At 52.7% G+C, this 15,659-nt stretch overlaps 1 protein-coding gene across 1 annotated transcript; it reads left to right on the top strand.

Moving 5' to 3' along the window:
- Positions 1–448: 448 nt before the first annotated feature.
- On the top strand, positions 449–15,383 carry GRM6 (glutamate metabotropic receptor 6). The gene is made up of 10 exons (XM_019719757.3): positions 449–961; positions 3,911–4,127; positions 4,448–4,583; positions 5,153–5,307; positions 6,345–6,485; positions 6,596–6,796; positions 8,439–8,584; positions 8,675–9,298; positions 11,641–11,952; positions 12,674–15,383. Exons 1-10 carry the CDS (start codon positions 449–451, stop codon positions 12,869–12,871), a joined length of 2,643 nt encoding a protein of 880 aa, XP_019575316.2. The 3' UTR covers positions 12,872–15,383.
- The last annotated feature ends 276 nt before the right edge of the window (positions 15,384–15,659 follow it).

Below are 15,659 nucleotides of genomic sequence, written 5' to 3'. Positions count from 1 at the left end.
ACCCCCCTCAGGGCAGCCTCTCATCCCTTCCCCACAATCCTTAAATCCTCTCTCGCTTACTCGGGGCCCTCTGCATCTGTCACAGCCGCGTCCTGACCCGAAAGCCAGCGGCTGGCGCAGGTGAGTGTGGCTACGGACTGGGACCTGGGTGTGCGCCGGGAGTCGGTCCCAGGAAGAGCTACCCAGGACTGGCGCGTTGGAGACAGTGGTCAGGCAGGAGACCCTTGTGATAAGGTTCAGAGCGTGTTGAGAGCGAGGGGGAGGCAGGGGAAGGGAGCTGAGTTCATATCACACCTCTTCTCTGATTGATTCAGCTCACATTTACTGCGCGCCTCCCCAGGCCCCGGGGCTCCCGTTGCCCCAGTACTCCCCGGCCAGGCGCTCAGAGCGTTCTCCGGTTCTGTTCTCCTCCCCGCCCGCTCTTCTCCCGCAGCCAGCGAGCGAGTCAATGGCCCGGTCCCGGAGCGCCCTGGAACCGCCGCTGCTGGCGCTGCTGCCGTCTCTGCTGATGCTGCTGCTGGCGCAGGCGGGCGCGGCGGGCGCGGCGGGCTCGGTGCGCCTGGCGGGAGGCCTCACGCTGGGCGGCCTGTTCCCGGTGCACGCGCGGGGCGCGGCGGGCAGGGCGTGCGGACCGCTGAAGAAGGAGCAGGGCGTGCATCGGCTGGAAGCCATGCTGTACGCGCTGGACCGCGTTAACGCCGACCCGGAGCTGCTCCCCGGAGTGCGCCTGGGAGCGCGGTTGCTCGACACCTGTTCGCGCGACACTTACGCGCTGGAGCAGGCGCTGAGCTTCGTGCAAGCGCTGATCCGCGGCCGCGGCGACCGCGACGAGGCGGCCGTGCGCTGCCCGGGCGGCGTTACCCCGCTGCGCGCCGCGCCCCCCGAGCGCGTAGTGGCTGTGGTGGGCGCCTCGGCCAGCTCCGTCTCCATCATGGTCGCCAACGTGCTGCGCCTGTTTGCGGTGAGGCCCGCGGGCCGTGTTCGGTGTCCAGCCCCTCTCTCCCGTCCTCGCCCTTGGGGTGGCGGAGGTCTAGTCGCCTTGGAGAAATCACTCCAATTCACAAACAGCTGCTTCCGAGAAACCCTGTGGGTCCGGCCAGACACGAGCCGGAATCAGGTTCACTCCACCACTCAGGCCTCCCTTGACTGCTCTGGCGCCCTCCCATGGCTGCCGCCCGCACACACAGTCCTTTGTGTGAATTAAAGAAGCGTACCCCCATCCTCTGATAGGCGGCCCCTTCCCGCAGGATACAGCTAGAGCACGGCGACCTGGACTTTAGCCCCCACTGGACCTCTTGTTCCGGTGTCTTCGTTTTGGGCACACCCTGCGCAGCGGTGCAAGGAGGTCCTGACCGTGGGCTCTGGAGAGCTCTGAGTGATGAGGAACCAGTTGTCCCTGGAATCAGGGCCCTCCTTCCTGTGGGGCGACTGGCAATTGGGACGAGCTCCTGGCTGCTCTGGGGGGTGGTTGGGCCTGTAAAGTCCTGGACCTCGCTCCTCCTTTTTGATCATAGTTTAAATTCAATTTCAAAATGTCTGTCTCTAACGGTCACTTAAGGGGCAACAGTGGGGTCTGCTTTCTAGAGTGCTTATCTCCAGCACCCTGCCCTGTGGGGAATGCTTAGACAGTCCCTGCCATGCCCTCATCTCTGGGGGTCTGTCTTCTGTGGGAAGCAGCACCTTCCTTGCAATCTGGGGGGGGCAGTAATTTGGGGGGCATAGGAATCATGGATTAGGGGGCCTTTGGCATTAGAATGTGGGGAATTTTCTGTACATTCTGGGGAGCAGTCTTCTGGGACAGTTTTATTGGGGTTCGTGATGGGGTGTCTCTGTCCTTTCATCTTTCTGAGAAGAGTAGAAGTCTTTGCTTCCATCTGGCTAGGGTAGAGGACTTCTCTTTACTGAGTTTTACTGATTCTCCCAGGAGTGGCCTCTGCTCCTGCCCCGAGGCACTAGGTGGGGTTTGCTCTGGGCCCCCTTCCATCACCTGCATCCACTTTACTCCTCTCACCCGTTTCTGCTGGGCCGCAGCATTTGTGCAGAGCACACAGCTGCACCTTCTAGTTGGCACTGAAAGAGGTTGTGTGACTGCTCAGTGTGTGTGTGTGTGTGGGGGGGGTATCTTTGTCTCACCAGCTCATGTCTGTTGACATTTGTGGGCTGTAGCCTCTTTCCTGCCTGGAGTTCTGGTTTCTGTCTCTCTCCCTCTAGGCAGAGATCTCAAATTCAGGGAACTTTGGGGTCCAGGTGGGGACTGTAGCTGAGTGAGCAGGACCCTGTCGTGCGGGGAGTCCGGTGGGGTCTCTGGTCTCGCTCCCCCCATAAGAACGCAGGATATGGTGAGGCCAAAAAGGAACACCCACGGAGCCATAGGTAGGGGAGTCATACCACTATATTCTCTCTGGCGGCACTATACTCTCACTGGAGGCTGGATCCACACTGTCTGCAAACCGCCATCCACGCTTGCCAGCCCAGCCGCCACCTTCTTGCTAGCCCCCATTCTTTCTCTCTCTTTTTTTTTGCTAGCGTAGACACGGCAGTTATATTAGTGGCCAATGGCTCACTGGTTACAGCTGACGGCCAACTAGCCACAGCTGATGGCCATCCAATCACATTGATGGCCATTTACTACCTGAGCCAGCACCTGTCTATGTGAGGCCGAGAGCCTGGAAACTGCTTCCTGGGGCTCTGTCCCCACAACCCTGTGAGCCCAGGGCCCACTGCTGCCAGCTCAGTCCAAGACTGAGGTGGTGCCGCACCCCCAGACTTTGGACACTGGTTACTAATTCAAAAAATTTTAAATGAAGACACAGTGCACAAAGAGCAACCATGGGCCAGATTTTGCTCCGTCCGGGGCTGCTTTGCAATTCTTGGTCCAGAAGCAAAGACGAGAGCTTCTGAGTTCACTTCTCAACCACATCCTGTGCTCTCAGGAGGGTCAACGTATGGGAAGGCTTTTCTGAAGAGGAAACTAAAGTGTCTATGGCACTTACTAATATACTGCAGCCAGCATGCCTTTCTCTGCCTCCTTTTCTCTGACTTCCCCTCTTTCTTTGTCTTTCTTCTTGTTTTTCTCCCTCTCATCCATCCTTCCTCCCTCTTTCCTTCCCTGACCCTTTTGCTGTACACTCCCCTTTCCATAGACCTTTGCACTCCACACTTTGCTTCTGTCCCACTGCAAACAACCCTGTCTCCCCAGCCCAGCCCACTCCCTCCTTCCAGAACCGCCCCATGACCTCCACCAGCTCCCACTTGCTGTTTCCATAGTGACTGTCTTTAATATGGTTCTGATTTGCCCCTCTCACTGCTGGCCTCCCTCTTCCAGATGGCTCAGCCTTCTCCCCTCACCTTGCACATGGCTGCCCTGCAGGCCTCTCCTGCATTAGCTCCCCCTCTTCATTCCTGCCATCAGTCACTCTAATGCACACAGGTAAACCCAGTACCAGACAGGCCCTTGCACTAGGCCCCTGAATACACGCCCCTCCCCAGCTCACCTGGCTGCTCTGACCCCTCCTGGGCCTGTCCTTGTCCACACAGTTCACCTCTTGGTGTGAATTAGGAAAATTTGTCACCTGTGGGGCTGACAAGGATGTCCCTTTCCAGGGCAGACAGCCTGTGCTTAGCAGTTGGATGGGCTGCAGGCTGCAATTGAGCTCCCACCTTGCCTTTGCTCAGACACACCTGCACAACTGTATGTTGTGGCCATGCCCTCTCCCCTCAGACCTCCCCTATTCCATCAGACCGACTTACAAGATGCAGGTCTTTCCCACACCTACTGGCCACTCCAGCTGGTTCTCAGCTCCCTACCCTGAAGCTTCCGTGCCCCCACCTGTGTTCTGAGTCCCCGTTGCCCTCCCTTCCTGAGGTTACTGACCCTTGAGCCACAGCTCAGGTATCCTCCCCCCTCCAGATCCCTCAGATCAGCTACGCCTCCACGGCTCCTGAGCTCAGCGACTCCACACGCTACGACTTCTTCTCCCGAGTGGTGCCGCCCGACTCCTACCAGGCCCAGGCCATGGTGGATATTGTGCAGGCACTGGGATGGAACTATGTGTCCACACTGGCCTCCGAGGGCAACTATGGCGAGAGCGGGGTCGAGGCCTTTGTACAGATCTCCCGCGAGGCTGGTGAGCGGGGGGCAGAAGGGTCAGAGGCACCAAGGAGCCTACAGAAGGGTGAGGCAGGGACCATCAAACGGGGCAGAAGCCATGAGTTGGGAGCACGGGGTCCATGGTCGGGAGTGTGGATGGTGTCCTCTGTGGGCGGATACCCCTTTCCTTCAGAGGACTCAGCCCCTGCCTCACGGCTTGATGGGGCCCAGGCTGGCCTCACCCCTGCAGACCCCTAGCCAGGCCGCAGAGCAATCATACTACACAGTCATGTGCAGCAGCAGCCCCTGGGGTTGGGTGGGATGGACGAAAGCTAACTTTGGCACCCGGACACCCAGGGGGAGTCTGTATTGCCCAGTCCATCAAGATTCCCAGAGAACCAAAGCCAGGAGAATTCAACAAGGTGATCAGGCGACTCATGGAGACGCCCAATGCCCGTGGCATCATCATCTTTGCCAACGAGGATGACATCAGGTGGGACGGATGGTGCCGGAGGTCACTGAGTTCTTCAGATACTCTCCTTGAAGGCCTTGCCTCCTCACACATCCGCACATGCATATCCTTCCTTTCTCCCTTTGCCTCTTTCTCACCCTCCCTCCCCCTGCACACTTCTGCTGCTGCCCTCACTGTCTGGTGCTCCCAGAAATGAACCAAGCCCAGTCTGGGTGGAGATGCTCCAAATCTAGCCAGGGAAGCACACAAGAACACGTGTCCATCGGTAGAATTCGCAGTGGGGGGCCTGTGGGCACATCGAAGTGCAGAATCTGAGCATCAGGAAGGACCCCAGGGGCAGAGCCAGCAGGAGCCCTTCCAGGCAGCGTGAAGTGGGTGCAGTGCGTGGAGCCAGAGGGCAGGCCCGGGGCCCTGACTACCCAAGAGGCCCAGCACAAGTGTAAATACCTGATACCCCATGTTCCTGATAAGTGAGGGTCTGAGGAGTGATGTGGAATGGGATAGGTGTTGAGAGGGGAATGGGAAGTGAGTAGGGCTAAGCTGGAGGAAGAGCTCAGGCCCTTACTCACCACCAGCCCTGTTCCTACCAGGAGGGTCCTAGAGGCTACACGCCTGGCCAACCTGACTGGCCACTTCCTGTGGGTCGGCTCAGACAGCTGGGGAGCCAAGACCTCACCCATCCTGAACCTGGAGGATGTGGTGGTGGGTGCTGTCACCATCCTGCCCAAAAGGTCCTCCATCGACGGTGAGCTCAGAAACGCCCTTCCCCACCCCTGCTGTCTCCACCCCTGCTGTCCTTCCCAATTAGCTCCTCTTAGGGCACTCATTCCCCCATTTGTAAAATTGTACTGTGATCCAGGCCCCTTCTAGGATTCCCAGGCTCTATGACTCAGATTCTGACAATACATCCCTCCCTCCAAACAGTGTTTGAATGAGCTGGCAGATGAGGAAAAGCACACCCACCCCACAGCGTGAAGAATTTTTAGTTTGTGTTTTTTGTTTTGGTTTTTAATTCAGTGCCTATATTTCTGGTTCTGCCAAGAGCACTGTGATTGGAGGGTGTGGATGGGAGAGAGAAAAAACAAGGATGTGGGACATACTGTCCTGCTGATCAAAGTGATGAGGCCTTTCCCTCCCCACCTGTGAACATCTGGAGGAATCCAGTAGGGGTGTTCACTTTACAACAGTATTGCTCTTTTTCTTTCCCAAAGTCTGAACTGAAGACACTTTGATGAGGGTTTCAAGGCTGTTTATGAAGCACGGACCCTTATAAGGCTGAGCCCTGACACCCACACTGATACCTCTTGGGGGTGTACACCTACCCTCACACTCTTTTCCATTAGAATGCATTCAGTTGCAGGTGGCAAACTAGACAGTGTAGTTTTAGCAATAGAGGTATTTCTTCACAAGACAAGAGGTTTGAAAGTAAGGAACTTTAGGCTCGGGGCAGTGAGTCAGTTATGTCCTCAAAGCCCTGAGCTCTCTCCTTGCTTCTGTTTCACCATCGTCTGGGGTTGCTCTGTCTTCATGCTTGTGGCATCATATTTACAAAGTGGCTGCTGAAGCTCCACCCATTACATCTGCACAGCAGCACCCTAACCAGGAAAGAAGGGGCAGCATAAAAATCTTTCATGTGGTGAGGCTCTGAGTTTGCAAGTTCTACCCTGGGGTCCCCAGATGGTTGCATGGCCACTCCTAGCTGCAAAGTGAGGAAGTGGTGAAGGCACACAGGAGAACCATGGCTGGCTCATGGTTGCCACCCTTCTCCGTCATCCCTCTCAGGATTTGACCAGTACTTCATGACCCGCTCCCTGGAGAACAACCGCCGGAACATCTGGTTCGCAGAGTTCTGGGAAGATAATTTTAACTGCAAACTGACCAGCTCAGGTGCCCAGTCAGATGACTCCACCCGCATATGCACAGGTGAGAGCTGCACAGGGTGGTGAGGTGGCGAGGGAGACGAGGAAGATGGTGGGAGGCCAAGCTAGGCACTTGGGGGCCAGGCACACTTCCTCTGGGCATCCCTAGGGCAGGTGAGGAACGCATTGGCCGGGACTCTGCGTATGAGCAGGAAGGGAAGGTGCAGTTTGTGATCGACGCCGTGTACGCCATTGCCCACGCCCTGCACAGCATGCACCAGGCTCTCTGTCCTGGGCACACAGGCCTGTGCCCCGCAATGGAGCCCACCGATGGGCAGATGCTGCTGCAGTATATTCGAGCTGTCCGCTTCAATGGTGAGTGGGTGCCAGGGTCCCTGCGAGAGTAAAGGGAAGCCCACTGGGATAGATTTCTCCGTGTGACCTGGGATGAGTCAGGATCAAGGGATGGGAGAGGCAGCATGGTGTAGGGAGCGCCTGGGCCTGAGAGCTGGGGACTTGAGCCAAGTTCTGGGCACTTCTTAACACTCCTCTTTTCCTTGGCTTCAGTACTCCCTCCCCCAACTTGCACAATTCAGGTGCTGGGGAACTTCTCTGCTACCCCTTCTGCCTGGAACCCTCAGCAGGTCACACACAACTCTCGCCTCCACTGCACAGAGTTTGGAAGCATCTGGTCTCTCGGGCACACATGGGACACCATGCATGTGTGAGGAGGGACTGTGCACGTGCTGCCCACTCTGAGTCTCGGGCCTCCAGACGCTGTCCCAGCAAGGTCCTGAGCACAAGGCAGGAGTGCGATGCATCCCTTGGACCCCCAGGGGCCTGGCTACACTTCTGAAAGGGCCCAGACAGACTTGGCTTGTGGGGAGAGGTGCACTTGTACAATTGCTATCCTTTACAAAAGTAAAGCTCTATATTCCACCAAATATGGAGTGCTTTCTATTTTCCAAGCTCTCCGCTAAACAGTGCAACTCAATTTCACTCCAGACCAGCTCTACAAGCTCATAGAACAAGCTTCTAAAAGAAGTCAAGTTGATTGTTCAAATTGGTACAAATTTCATGCCAACACACAGACCTTTGTGCAAGTCTGAACTCATCCTTTCACCTGGACACTTAAGCTTTCTTTTTTATTTTGTAATTGTGGTAACATACACATAGCATAATATATACTTACCGTCCTAACTACTTTGAAGTGTAGTTTAGTCGTATACATTGTTGTGCAACCCATCTCCAGAACTCTTTTCATCTTGCAAAACTGAAACTCTCTTCCCATTAAACAACAATTTCCCATTCCCCCCCACCCAGCCCCTGGCACCCACCACCCTACTTTCTGTTTCTATGAACTTGACTCCTCTAAATACCTCGGATGGGTGGAATCATGCAGTATTTGCCTTTTAGTGACTGGCTTATTTCACTTAGCACAAGGTTCATCTCCCAGGTTCATCCACATTGTACATGTGTCTGAATTTCCTTTTTAAGAATGAATAGTGTTCCATTGTGTGGATATGCCACATTTCATTTATCCATCCAACTCCCAACAAACATTTAAATTACTTCCACCTTTTGGCTATTGTGAATATGCTGCTATGAACACGTGTGCCAGTATCTCTTCGAGTTCCTGCGTCAATTCTTTTGGATAGATACCTGGAAGTGGAATTGCTGGATCAGGTGGTAATTCTGTGTTTATTTTTTTGTGGAACCGCCCTACTGTTTTCCACAGTGACTGCACCCTTTTACATTCCCACCAGCAGTGCACAAGAGTGCCAATTTCTCCAAGTCCTTGCTGATCCTTGTTATTTTCTGTTGCTTGGGCCACCACTGTCCTAATGGGCATGAGGTGGTACCTCACAGTGGCTTGATGGGCCTTTCCCTGATGCCAGTGAGCATCTTTGCATGCTTGTTGAGCTCTTCCTTTATCCTGGCTGATACTCGGGGCTCTCCAGGAGGCTGGCTTCCATGGGCTGGAGAACCAGCTGAGGATGCCAGGCTTTCCCTCCAGGCAGCGCGGGAACCCCGGTGATGTTCAACGAGAACGGGGATGCGCCGGGGAGATACGACATCTTCCAGTACCAGGCGGCCAACGGCAGTGCGGGCAGCGGCGGCTACCAGGCGGTGGGCCAGTGGGCGGAGACCCTCAGGCTGGATGTGAGTGGCACAGGCTGAGTTCCTGGAGAGGGGGGGGTGGCCCCCCCACTCCTGGGGCAGCAATCACAGGCCCTGTGTCCTGTGTCGTAGGTAGACGCCCTGCAGTGGTCGGGGGACCCCCGGGAGGTGCCGCCATCTCAGTGCAGCCTCCCCTGTGGGCCGGGTGAGCGAAAGAAGATGGTGAAAGGTGTGCCCTGCTGCTGGCACTGCGAGGCCTGCGACGGGTACCGCTTCCAGGCAGATGAGTTCACGTGCGAGGCCTGCCCGGGCGACATGCGGCCCACGCACAACCGCACGGGCTGCCGCCCCACACCCGTGGTCCGCCTCACCTGGGCCTCGCCCTGGGCCGCGCCGCCGCTCCTCCTGGCCGTGCTGGGCATCACGGCCACCACTGTAGTGGTGGTCACCTTCGTGCGGCACAACAACACGCCAATCGTCAGGGCCTCGGGCCGTGAGCTCAGCTACGTGCTGCTCAGCGGCACCTTCCTGGTCTATGCCACCACCTTCCTCATGGTGGCCGAGCCTGGGGCGGCCGTCTGCGCGGCCCGGAGGCTCTTCCTCGGCCTGGGCACCACTCTCAGCTACTCCGCCCTGTTCACCAAGACCAACCGCATCTACCGCATCTTCGAGCAGGGAACGCGCTCCGTCACGCCCCCGCCCTTCATCAGCCCCACCTCGCAGCTTGTCATCACCTTCAGCCTCACCTCCGTGCAGGTGGGTCCTCAGGCTCCTGCAGTTATGGGCGGGGCACCGACCTCCACTTAAAAAATCAGAGAGTTATTCTTCAGTTTTGGTTTCCATGTTTAAAAAATAGAAAGCCTCGAGAGACAGGGCCCTGCTGTTCTCCCGTGAGGAGAACTAGGTAAGAGCAGCCTTTCCCCTGCATCCTCTTGGAAGGAAAGTGGGTCAGTAAGGCCAGGGCACTAGCTTCTAGCTTTTTTTCTGTAAAACAACGAAATTAGTATCATAAACTGAATTTGCTCTGCCATAATTTGCCTCCCATATAAAAATAGAGCAAAGAAATACCTGATTAATTTTCCTCGAGCAAAGAATCTGTTTCCATAAGGGAGTTACTGCTGCCTCCTGACTAGAGGCACGGGCTCCAATGATGTCCCTGGAGGGCAGCACCGCGCTCCATGAATGGCCAGATTTCATGATGTATATGCAGCAAAAGCAGACTTGCTATGGGTCTTTCTCTAAGACAGTAATACCACAGCTTTGGAAATGACTCCATGGTCTGGGTGTTTTCTATGCTAAGAGAAAGGTGTGTGTGACATTGTGTGACACTGCAGAGCCAGCCAGGTTCTCAGCGCCAGTTGGAGGGCTCTGGCTCAGCTCATTTTGACACAGCATGCTCTCCACTCCAGGTGAGCCGTTCTCCCCACCCAGCGATGCGTACACCATGTCTGTTCCCACCCACAGGCTCCGTGCACAGGGTTCTCCATGGCTGGGAGTGCTGTTGTCCTCCTGCAGGTGTAATGTGAGCTTCCAGTCAGGGACAGAATCTCAGCCCAGCTCATCCAGAAATGGCACCTCACGGCCTCACTGCCTGGAACCCCCATGGTGCACCTCATCCCAGGACATATGCTTAGGCTATATTCAGTGACCCCAGCTCACCTAAGGACTCCCCATATTATGCCCTCATTTCTGGAAACCCTGGGCCCTTTCAAAGAGGCAGGCACACGTTAAACTGTACTAGGTTATTTACCAAAACGGTGGGTGTGAAATGGTATCTCACTGTTGTTTCAGTTTGCCTTTACTTAATTTCTAGTCCACCTGACCTTTGCCAGCTGTGCTCTTTGTGATGTGCCTGTTCCTAAACTTTGATCGTGTCCCGTTAGTACTTTGTAGGAGTTCATTACATGGGTCCTAGTTCTTTATCAGTTACATGGGTTACAAAATCAGTGGGGTACATTTTATATTTTGGTTGCTACTCCTTCATATCTCAGGCCTTGAGTTTTAGTTTCTCATGGGAAACTTTCCCCCACTACCTGGAGCCTTGTTCTAAGAGAAGCCTCTGTGCCGGACAGTGGGTGGGTGTTATTTTACCAGTCCCTTGTTCATAGAGCTCCTGCCTTTGGGAGAAGCACAGAAAGGTGCTCCTTCTAGGTGCACAAATTATTAAAACAAGTTCCTTCCTCGAGGATCACACAGCCTGCTCCAGTGCACAACACCAGAGCGGTGGCTAGATTTCAGCCCCCCCTAGTGCCCCCACCCCCAATCAGGTGCTCTTGTGCAAGGAATGACCTGCATGAACGTATGGGGCAGCCCTTCCAGAGACCTGTCTTATGCAGGTGTCTTATTTCCCTCTCTCCAGCTTCCCTTGGCTCAAGGTCATGTCTCCTGACTGTGAGAAAATTGAAACTCCGTCTCCTCCCTGTTAGGACCTGTCCGACTCAGATAACCTCCCAGACCACCCTGCATCAGCTCATGTTCTCACTACTCTCCCCCAGGGGCCTGCACGCTGAGCTGCACTGTGCGCTCACATGTGAGTCCATTACCTCTCCTTCAGCAGTTCTCTGGATCTGGAGAAGGAAGGGGGTCCTCAGGCACTAGGTTTGCCATGTTGCTTCATGGAGACAGCCTAACACTTCACATCTACAGAATGGAGAGGATTCTGCCTGCCTGCCTAGGGGACAGTAAGGAGAAGACATCTGTGCTGGGCCTGGCCCTTAACCAGTATACAGGCATCAGCCCCACCTCCAAGCTGGCACTGGGTTCTCACAGCAGATTAGGAGGGTTCCCATTCTGTGGATGGAGAAGACGGATTCAGGGTCACAATGCCTGTAGTCACTGCACCTGCAGGACTCAGTAAATGGCATTAGTAATGGTTGGAATACAGGAAGAGAACATCCAGGGGCCCCTTACCCAACCAGCACATACCTCCACTGGACCATGTCACAGGCCTTTGCCTGGGAAGTCTGCCCTTGGATGGCCCTCTCCTCTGCACGGTGGCTCTCTCAGACCCAAGCAGCTTCAAGAGGACCCTCACCTGCCAGAGACCTTACTTGGTAGCTAGGCTAAGTGTGTCCCTGATGTGGTGTTGGCTCCTGCAGGTGGTGGGAGTGATGGCATGGCTGGGGGCCCAGCCCCCCCACAGTGTGATTGACTATGAGGAGCAGCGGACGGTGGACCCAGAGCAGGCCAGAGGGGTGCTCAAGTGTGACATGTCGGATCTGTCCCTCATCGGCTGCCTGGGCTATAGCCTCCTGCTCATGGCCACGTGCACGGTGTACGCCATCAAGGCCCGTGGTGTGCCCGAGACCTTCAACGAGGCCAAGCCCATCGGCTTCACCATGTACACCACCTGCATCGTCTGGCTGGCCTTTGTGCCCATCTTCTTTGGCACTGCCCAGTCAGCTGAAAAGGTAAGTAGGGTCTCCCGTTGGTTTCACCACTGCCTGTCCACAAAAGGGAAGGGCTCAGTTGTCCCAAGAGCTGAGCCACACGTATGAATGGCTGCTTGGTTGATCCATTCATGCACTTAAATACTTGTTTACTCATTTGTCTTTCCAGTGTCCCTCTGCTTGTGCACTTAATCATTCCCCTCTTCCCTTGTTTATCATTCATTTGTTTATCCATGCTTCTTACCATTGATTAACTTTTTATTCACTTACTTCTTCACATGCTTTATATCAGGCAATCCATTAATTGATTTGTTCATTTGTTTGATCATTATTCACTCACCTGTTCACGTATATAGTAGAACATTTGTATATTCATCCTTGCCATCCATTCATTTGCCTACTTGCTCCTTTATTCAATCTCGGTTCATTCATTCATTTGTACATTTGAAAACATGTTCATTCATTCATTAATAGGCTCTAGCCCCTTTTAGTCACATGGACCATTTCCTCAAGTGTCAATCTTTGTGAATGAAGCCTCTTCCCTCAGTCACTGGTTCACTTGGTGCCATGCCACTCACCCTCCTTACTGCCCACACCAGGGCCACCGTGACTACCACTTCTTCATGCCACAGGCCTTTGCTTATGCAGTTGTCTTTTCCTAAGGGCTCATTCCCAGGCTATGTGGGGGTGGAGGGGAGAGAACAGGGCTGAGTCCCACCTGGTTCCTTCCTCCATGGCTCAGATCTACATCCAAACCACCACACTGACCGTGTCCTTGAGCCTGAGTGCGTCGGTGTCCCTCGGCATGCTCTATGTACCCAAAGCCTACGTCATCCTGTTCCACCCGGAGCAGAACGTGCAGAAGCGGAAGCGGAGCCTCAAGGCGACCTCCACCATGACAGCCTCACCCAAGGGCGAGGACACAGAGGCCTCCAAATAGAGAGGGGGTGTGAATGGGATGGTTGTGCCCTCTCCTCTCTTCTTTTCTTTCCCTTGCTTCACAGTAGAAGCTGTGAAGAGTCCAGGCAGGCACATGAGGGGGGTCTGTTCATGTCAGCATCATACTTCCTCACTGCAGACTAGACTTTCTACTCATGGTGGGAAATGGCCACCCAGAGGTGTCTACTTTTAAAAAGGGACTACCCTCACACTTTCTGGTCTGAAGTTGAGACGTTGAAGTGAGTCCCTGGGCTTGGCCCAGGGTGAGTGACATTTCCATCTTGACCAACCACCAGAACCTAGGGATAAGAGAGTGTGTGAGAATGTATAGATCCCAGAATGAACTAGAGGGCTGGTATGGGGGAGGAGCCGTCTCCACAATAGGAGATGTACAGGTCTGTATTCTGGACTGAGCAGAATGGGCTTGGCACAGAGGGACGGGGCCTTGGGTGCGACCCCTGTGAGAGAGGGTGGGCCTGCAGGGGCAGGGGAGTGAGCAGTGGTCCTGGGTGCACCCCATGAAGTTACTCGTGTAAGGGCCTTTCCCTTGGGATCTGTCCTGGGATCTGGGGGATGTCACACTCAGACTACAGCTTTTTTCCTTTCCCATCTGTGCTCCCTTAAATGACCCTGAACCCTTAGGAAAATCAGATGCACTTGTGCAGTTCAGTGACGTGAGATGCCAGTTGAGGGATTGTGTTCAGGAGTTCCAGGTTGGGACCAGTGACAGAGAGAATGGTGTTCATGGTGAAGGTTAATTCCACGTAGGATGGATATAAAAACACTTCTCTCCCAGTGCCCCCTGGGAAGTCCTCTTTGGAAGGCGAGTGTGAGTTATGGGGAGGAAGGTGCCTGCCCTAGCAGTGAGTAGATGTTCATTTCTCTTTCTTTCTTTCTCTCTCTCTCTTTCTTTTTCTTTTCTTTTTTTTTTTTTTTTTACATACATACAACATAGAGACCCTTCCCTATACAGTCTCTGGCGCATAAAAGTTTTGACCTTGGGACTAGGTGTTTCTACATTCTTTAAATGAGTAGGTCTTCTCCTTAGAGTAACATTTTTGGTGTCCAGGGTCTCCTTCCTCACATATGTTGCATTCCTAGGGTTTGTTTCTCTGCAGTGTTAGTCATGAGGTTTCATGTAAGGCTGAATCCTTTCCCAAATTCATTATTTCACAGGGCTTCTCTCCTGTGTGGGTTTTCTGATGTATAATGAAGTGTGTTTTCTTGCTGGAGGCTTTTCCTTATCAGTGCTTTTTCTCCTATACTAACTTGTAGATTCAGTGAGCTCTGATCTCCAAATGAAGGTTTTCCTGCATTTACCATGTTTCCCTGAAAATAAGACCGGGTCTTATATTATTTTTGCTTCAAAAGACGCATTAGGGCTTATGTTCAGGGGATGTCATCCTGAAAAATCATGCTAGGGCTTATTTTCTGGTTAGGACTTATTTTGGGGAAACACGGTACCATTTTTTTGGTTTTTCTCCCAGGACAAGTTCTCTGATATGCAGTGAATCTTGGCTTCTAGTTAAAAACTTTTCCACATTTGTTACATTTTTGTGGTTTTCCCCATTCTGAACTCTTATGACTCAGAGTTTGGATGATTTCCATATTTAGAGGATTTCTCCCTGTGATGTGAGACTTCTGACTTAGAGTCCTGGCTTCCTGCTGAAGACTTCCACACACTCATTTCTACCTGCGTCTCTGGTGTGAGTTCTCTGATGCACGGTGAACTCTGTCTTCTCTTTACGGCCTTCTCGCATCGGTCCACTTGTCCATGAGCCACAGCATGAGCCATTCTGTGTGCAGTGGGCTCTATTCCCAAAGGTGTTATCATACTTAATTCACTCGGGTGGTCTCCTTTCTGAATTCTCAAATGTAGTCAAAGGTTTGAGTTCTAGAAGATTTTCCACGTTCAATGTGTACATAAGGTCGCTCCCCTTGATCATTACTGTGATGCTCAGTGGGGTTCACAACTCCTTGAGGATTTCCCCTGCTATTTGCAGGCATAGTTTTGCATTATCTGATGTCCAATCAATCAATTTGAACCCTTGAATAAAGTCTTTTTCACATCTGTGGAATTTATAAGGCATTCTGCCCTCATGGTTTCTTTAATGTTGAATAAGAGCTGAGCTATATGGTTGGTTTGCTCACATTCATTGCCCTCAAATGACTTCTCCCCAGTATGAACTATATGTTCCAGTGGAAATGGGATTCTGGATTGGAGGCTTTTCCACATTACAATTACAGGATGCTCTCCAGGATGAGGTCTTTAGAGCATAGTAAGATTACATTTTGACATGAGCTTTTACTCACCTATTTGTAAGGTTATCACCTGTGTTCAATGTGTTAAGATTTGTATAGAAAGGCCTTTTTTATATTAATTATATTCTTATGCTTTTTCACTGGTGTGAATTTTTTTTGACATATTTATTATAGCTTTGTCACATTTATTACGTTCTATGTTCTTTGGAAAATTTCCCCAAATTCATTACACTCATTGCTTCTCATTTTATTCAGTGACCCTTGTTAAATAAATGTAACTTTCCCAAAAAGTTTGACTTGGGTTTTCTGTTGTTTTTTTACATCAATTTGCAAGACTCCTTCCAAAATGGAATAAACACACACTTCCAGTGAATCTTTCTGCCGTCATTTAATAGGGTAAAACCTTATCAATCAGGAATACTCTGTTATAGTGACATCTTTATTTCTAAAAATGAAAAATTTCCAAGTGTCAATATTTTCCATCACTTGGGCTTTGAGAGGAAAACTTGCTTGTGTGTAGACAAGCA

Source organism: Rhinolophus sinicus, chromosome 5 (genome assembly GCF_057876585.1).
Source record: "Rhinolophus sinicus isolate RSI-liver-muscle chromosome 5, RSI-T2T, whole genome shotgun sequence".
Classification (NCBI taxonomy): Eukaryota; Metazoa; Chordata; class Mammalia; order Chiroptera; family Rhinolophidae; genus Rhinolophus; species Rhinolophus sinicus.
The sequence above is the reverse complement of the archived record's forward strand: the minus strand, read 5'-3'. Positions and strand labels throughout refer to the sequence as shown.

Excerpts from the sequence above, each read along its gene's own strand:
- GRM6 (XM_019719757.3), top strand. The coding sequence starts at position 449 with ATGGCCCGGTCCCGGAGCGCCCTGGAACCGCCGCTGCTGGCGCTGCTG. Across the intron at positions 8,585-8,674 it reads CGGAGACCCTCAGGCTGGAT|GTAGACGCCCTGCAGTGGTC; the intron begins GTGAGTGGCACA and ends CCTGTGTCGTAG. Across the intron at positions 9,299-11,640 it reads TCAGCCTCACCTCCGTGCAG|GTGGTGGGAGTGATGGCATG; the intron begins GTGGGTCCTCAG and ends TGGCTCCTGCAG.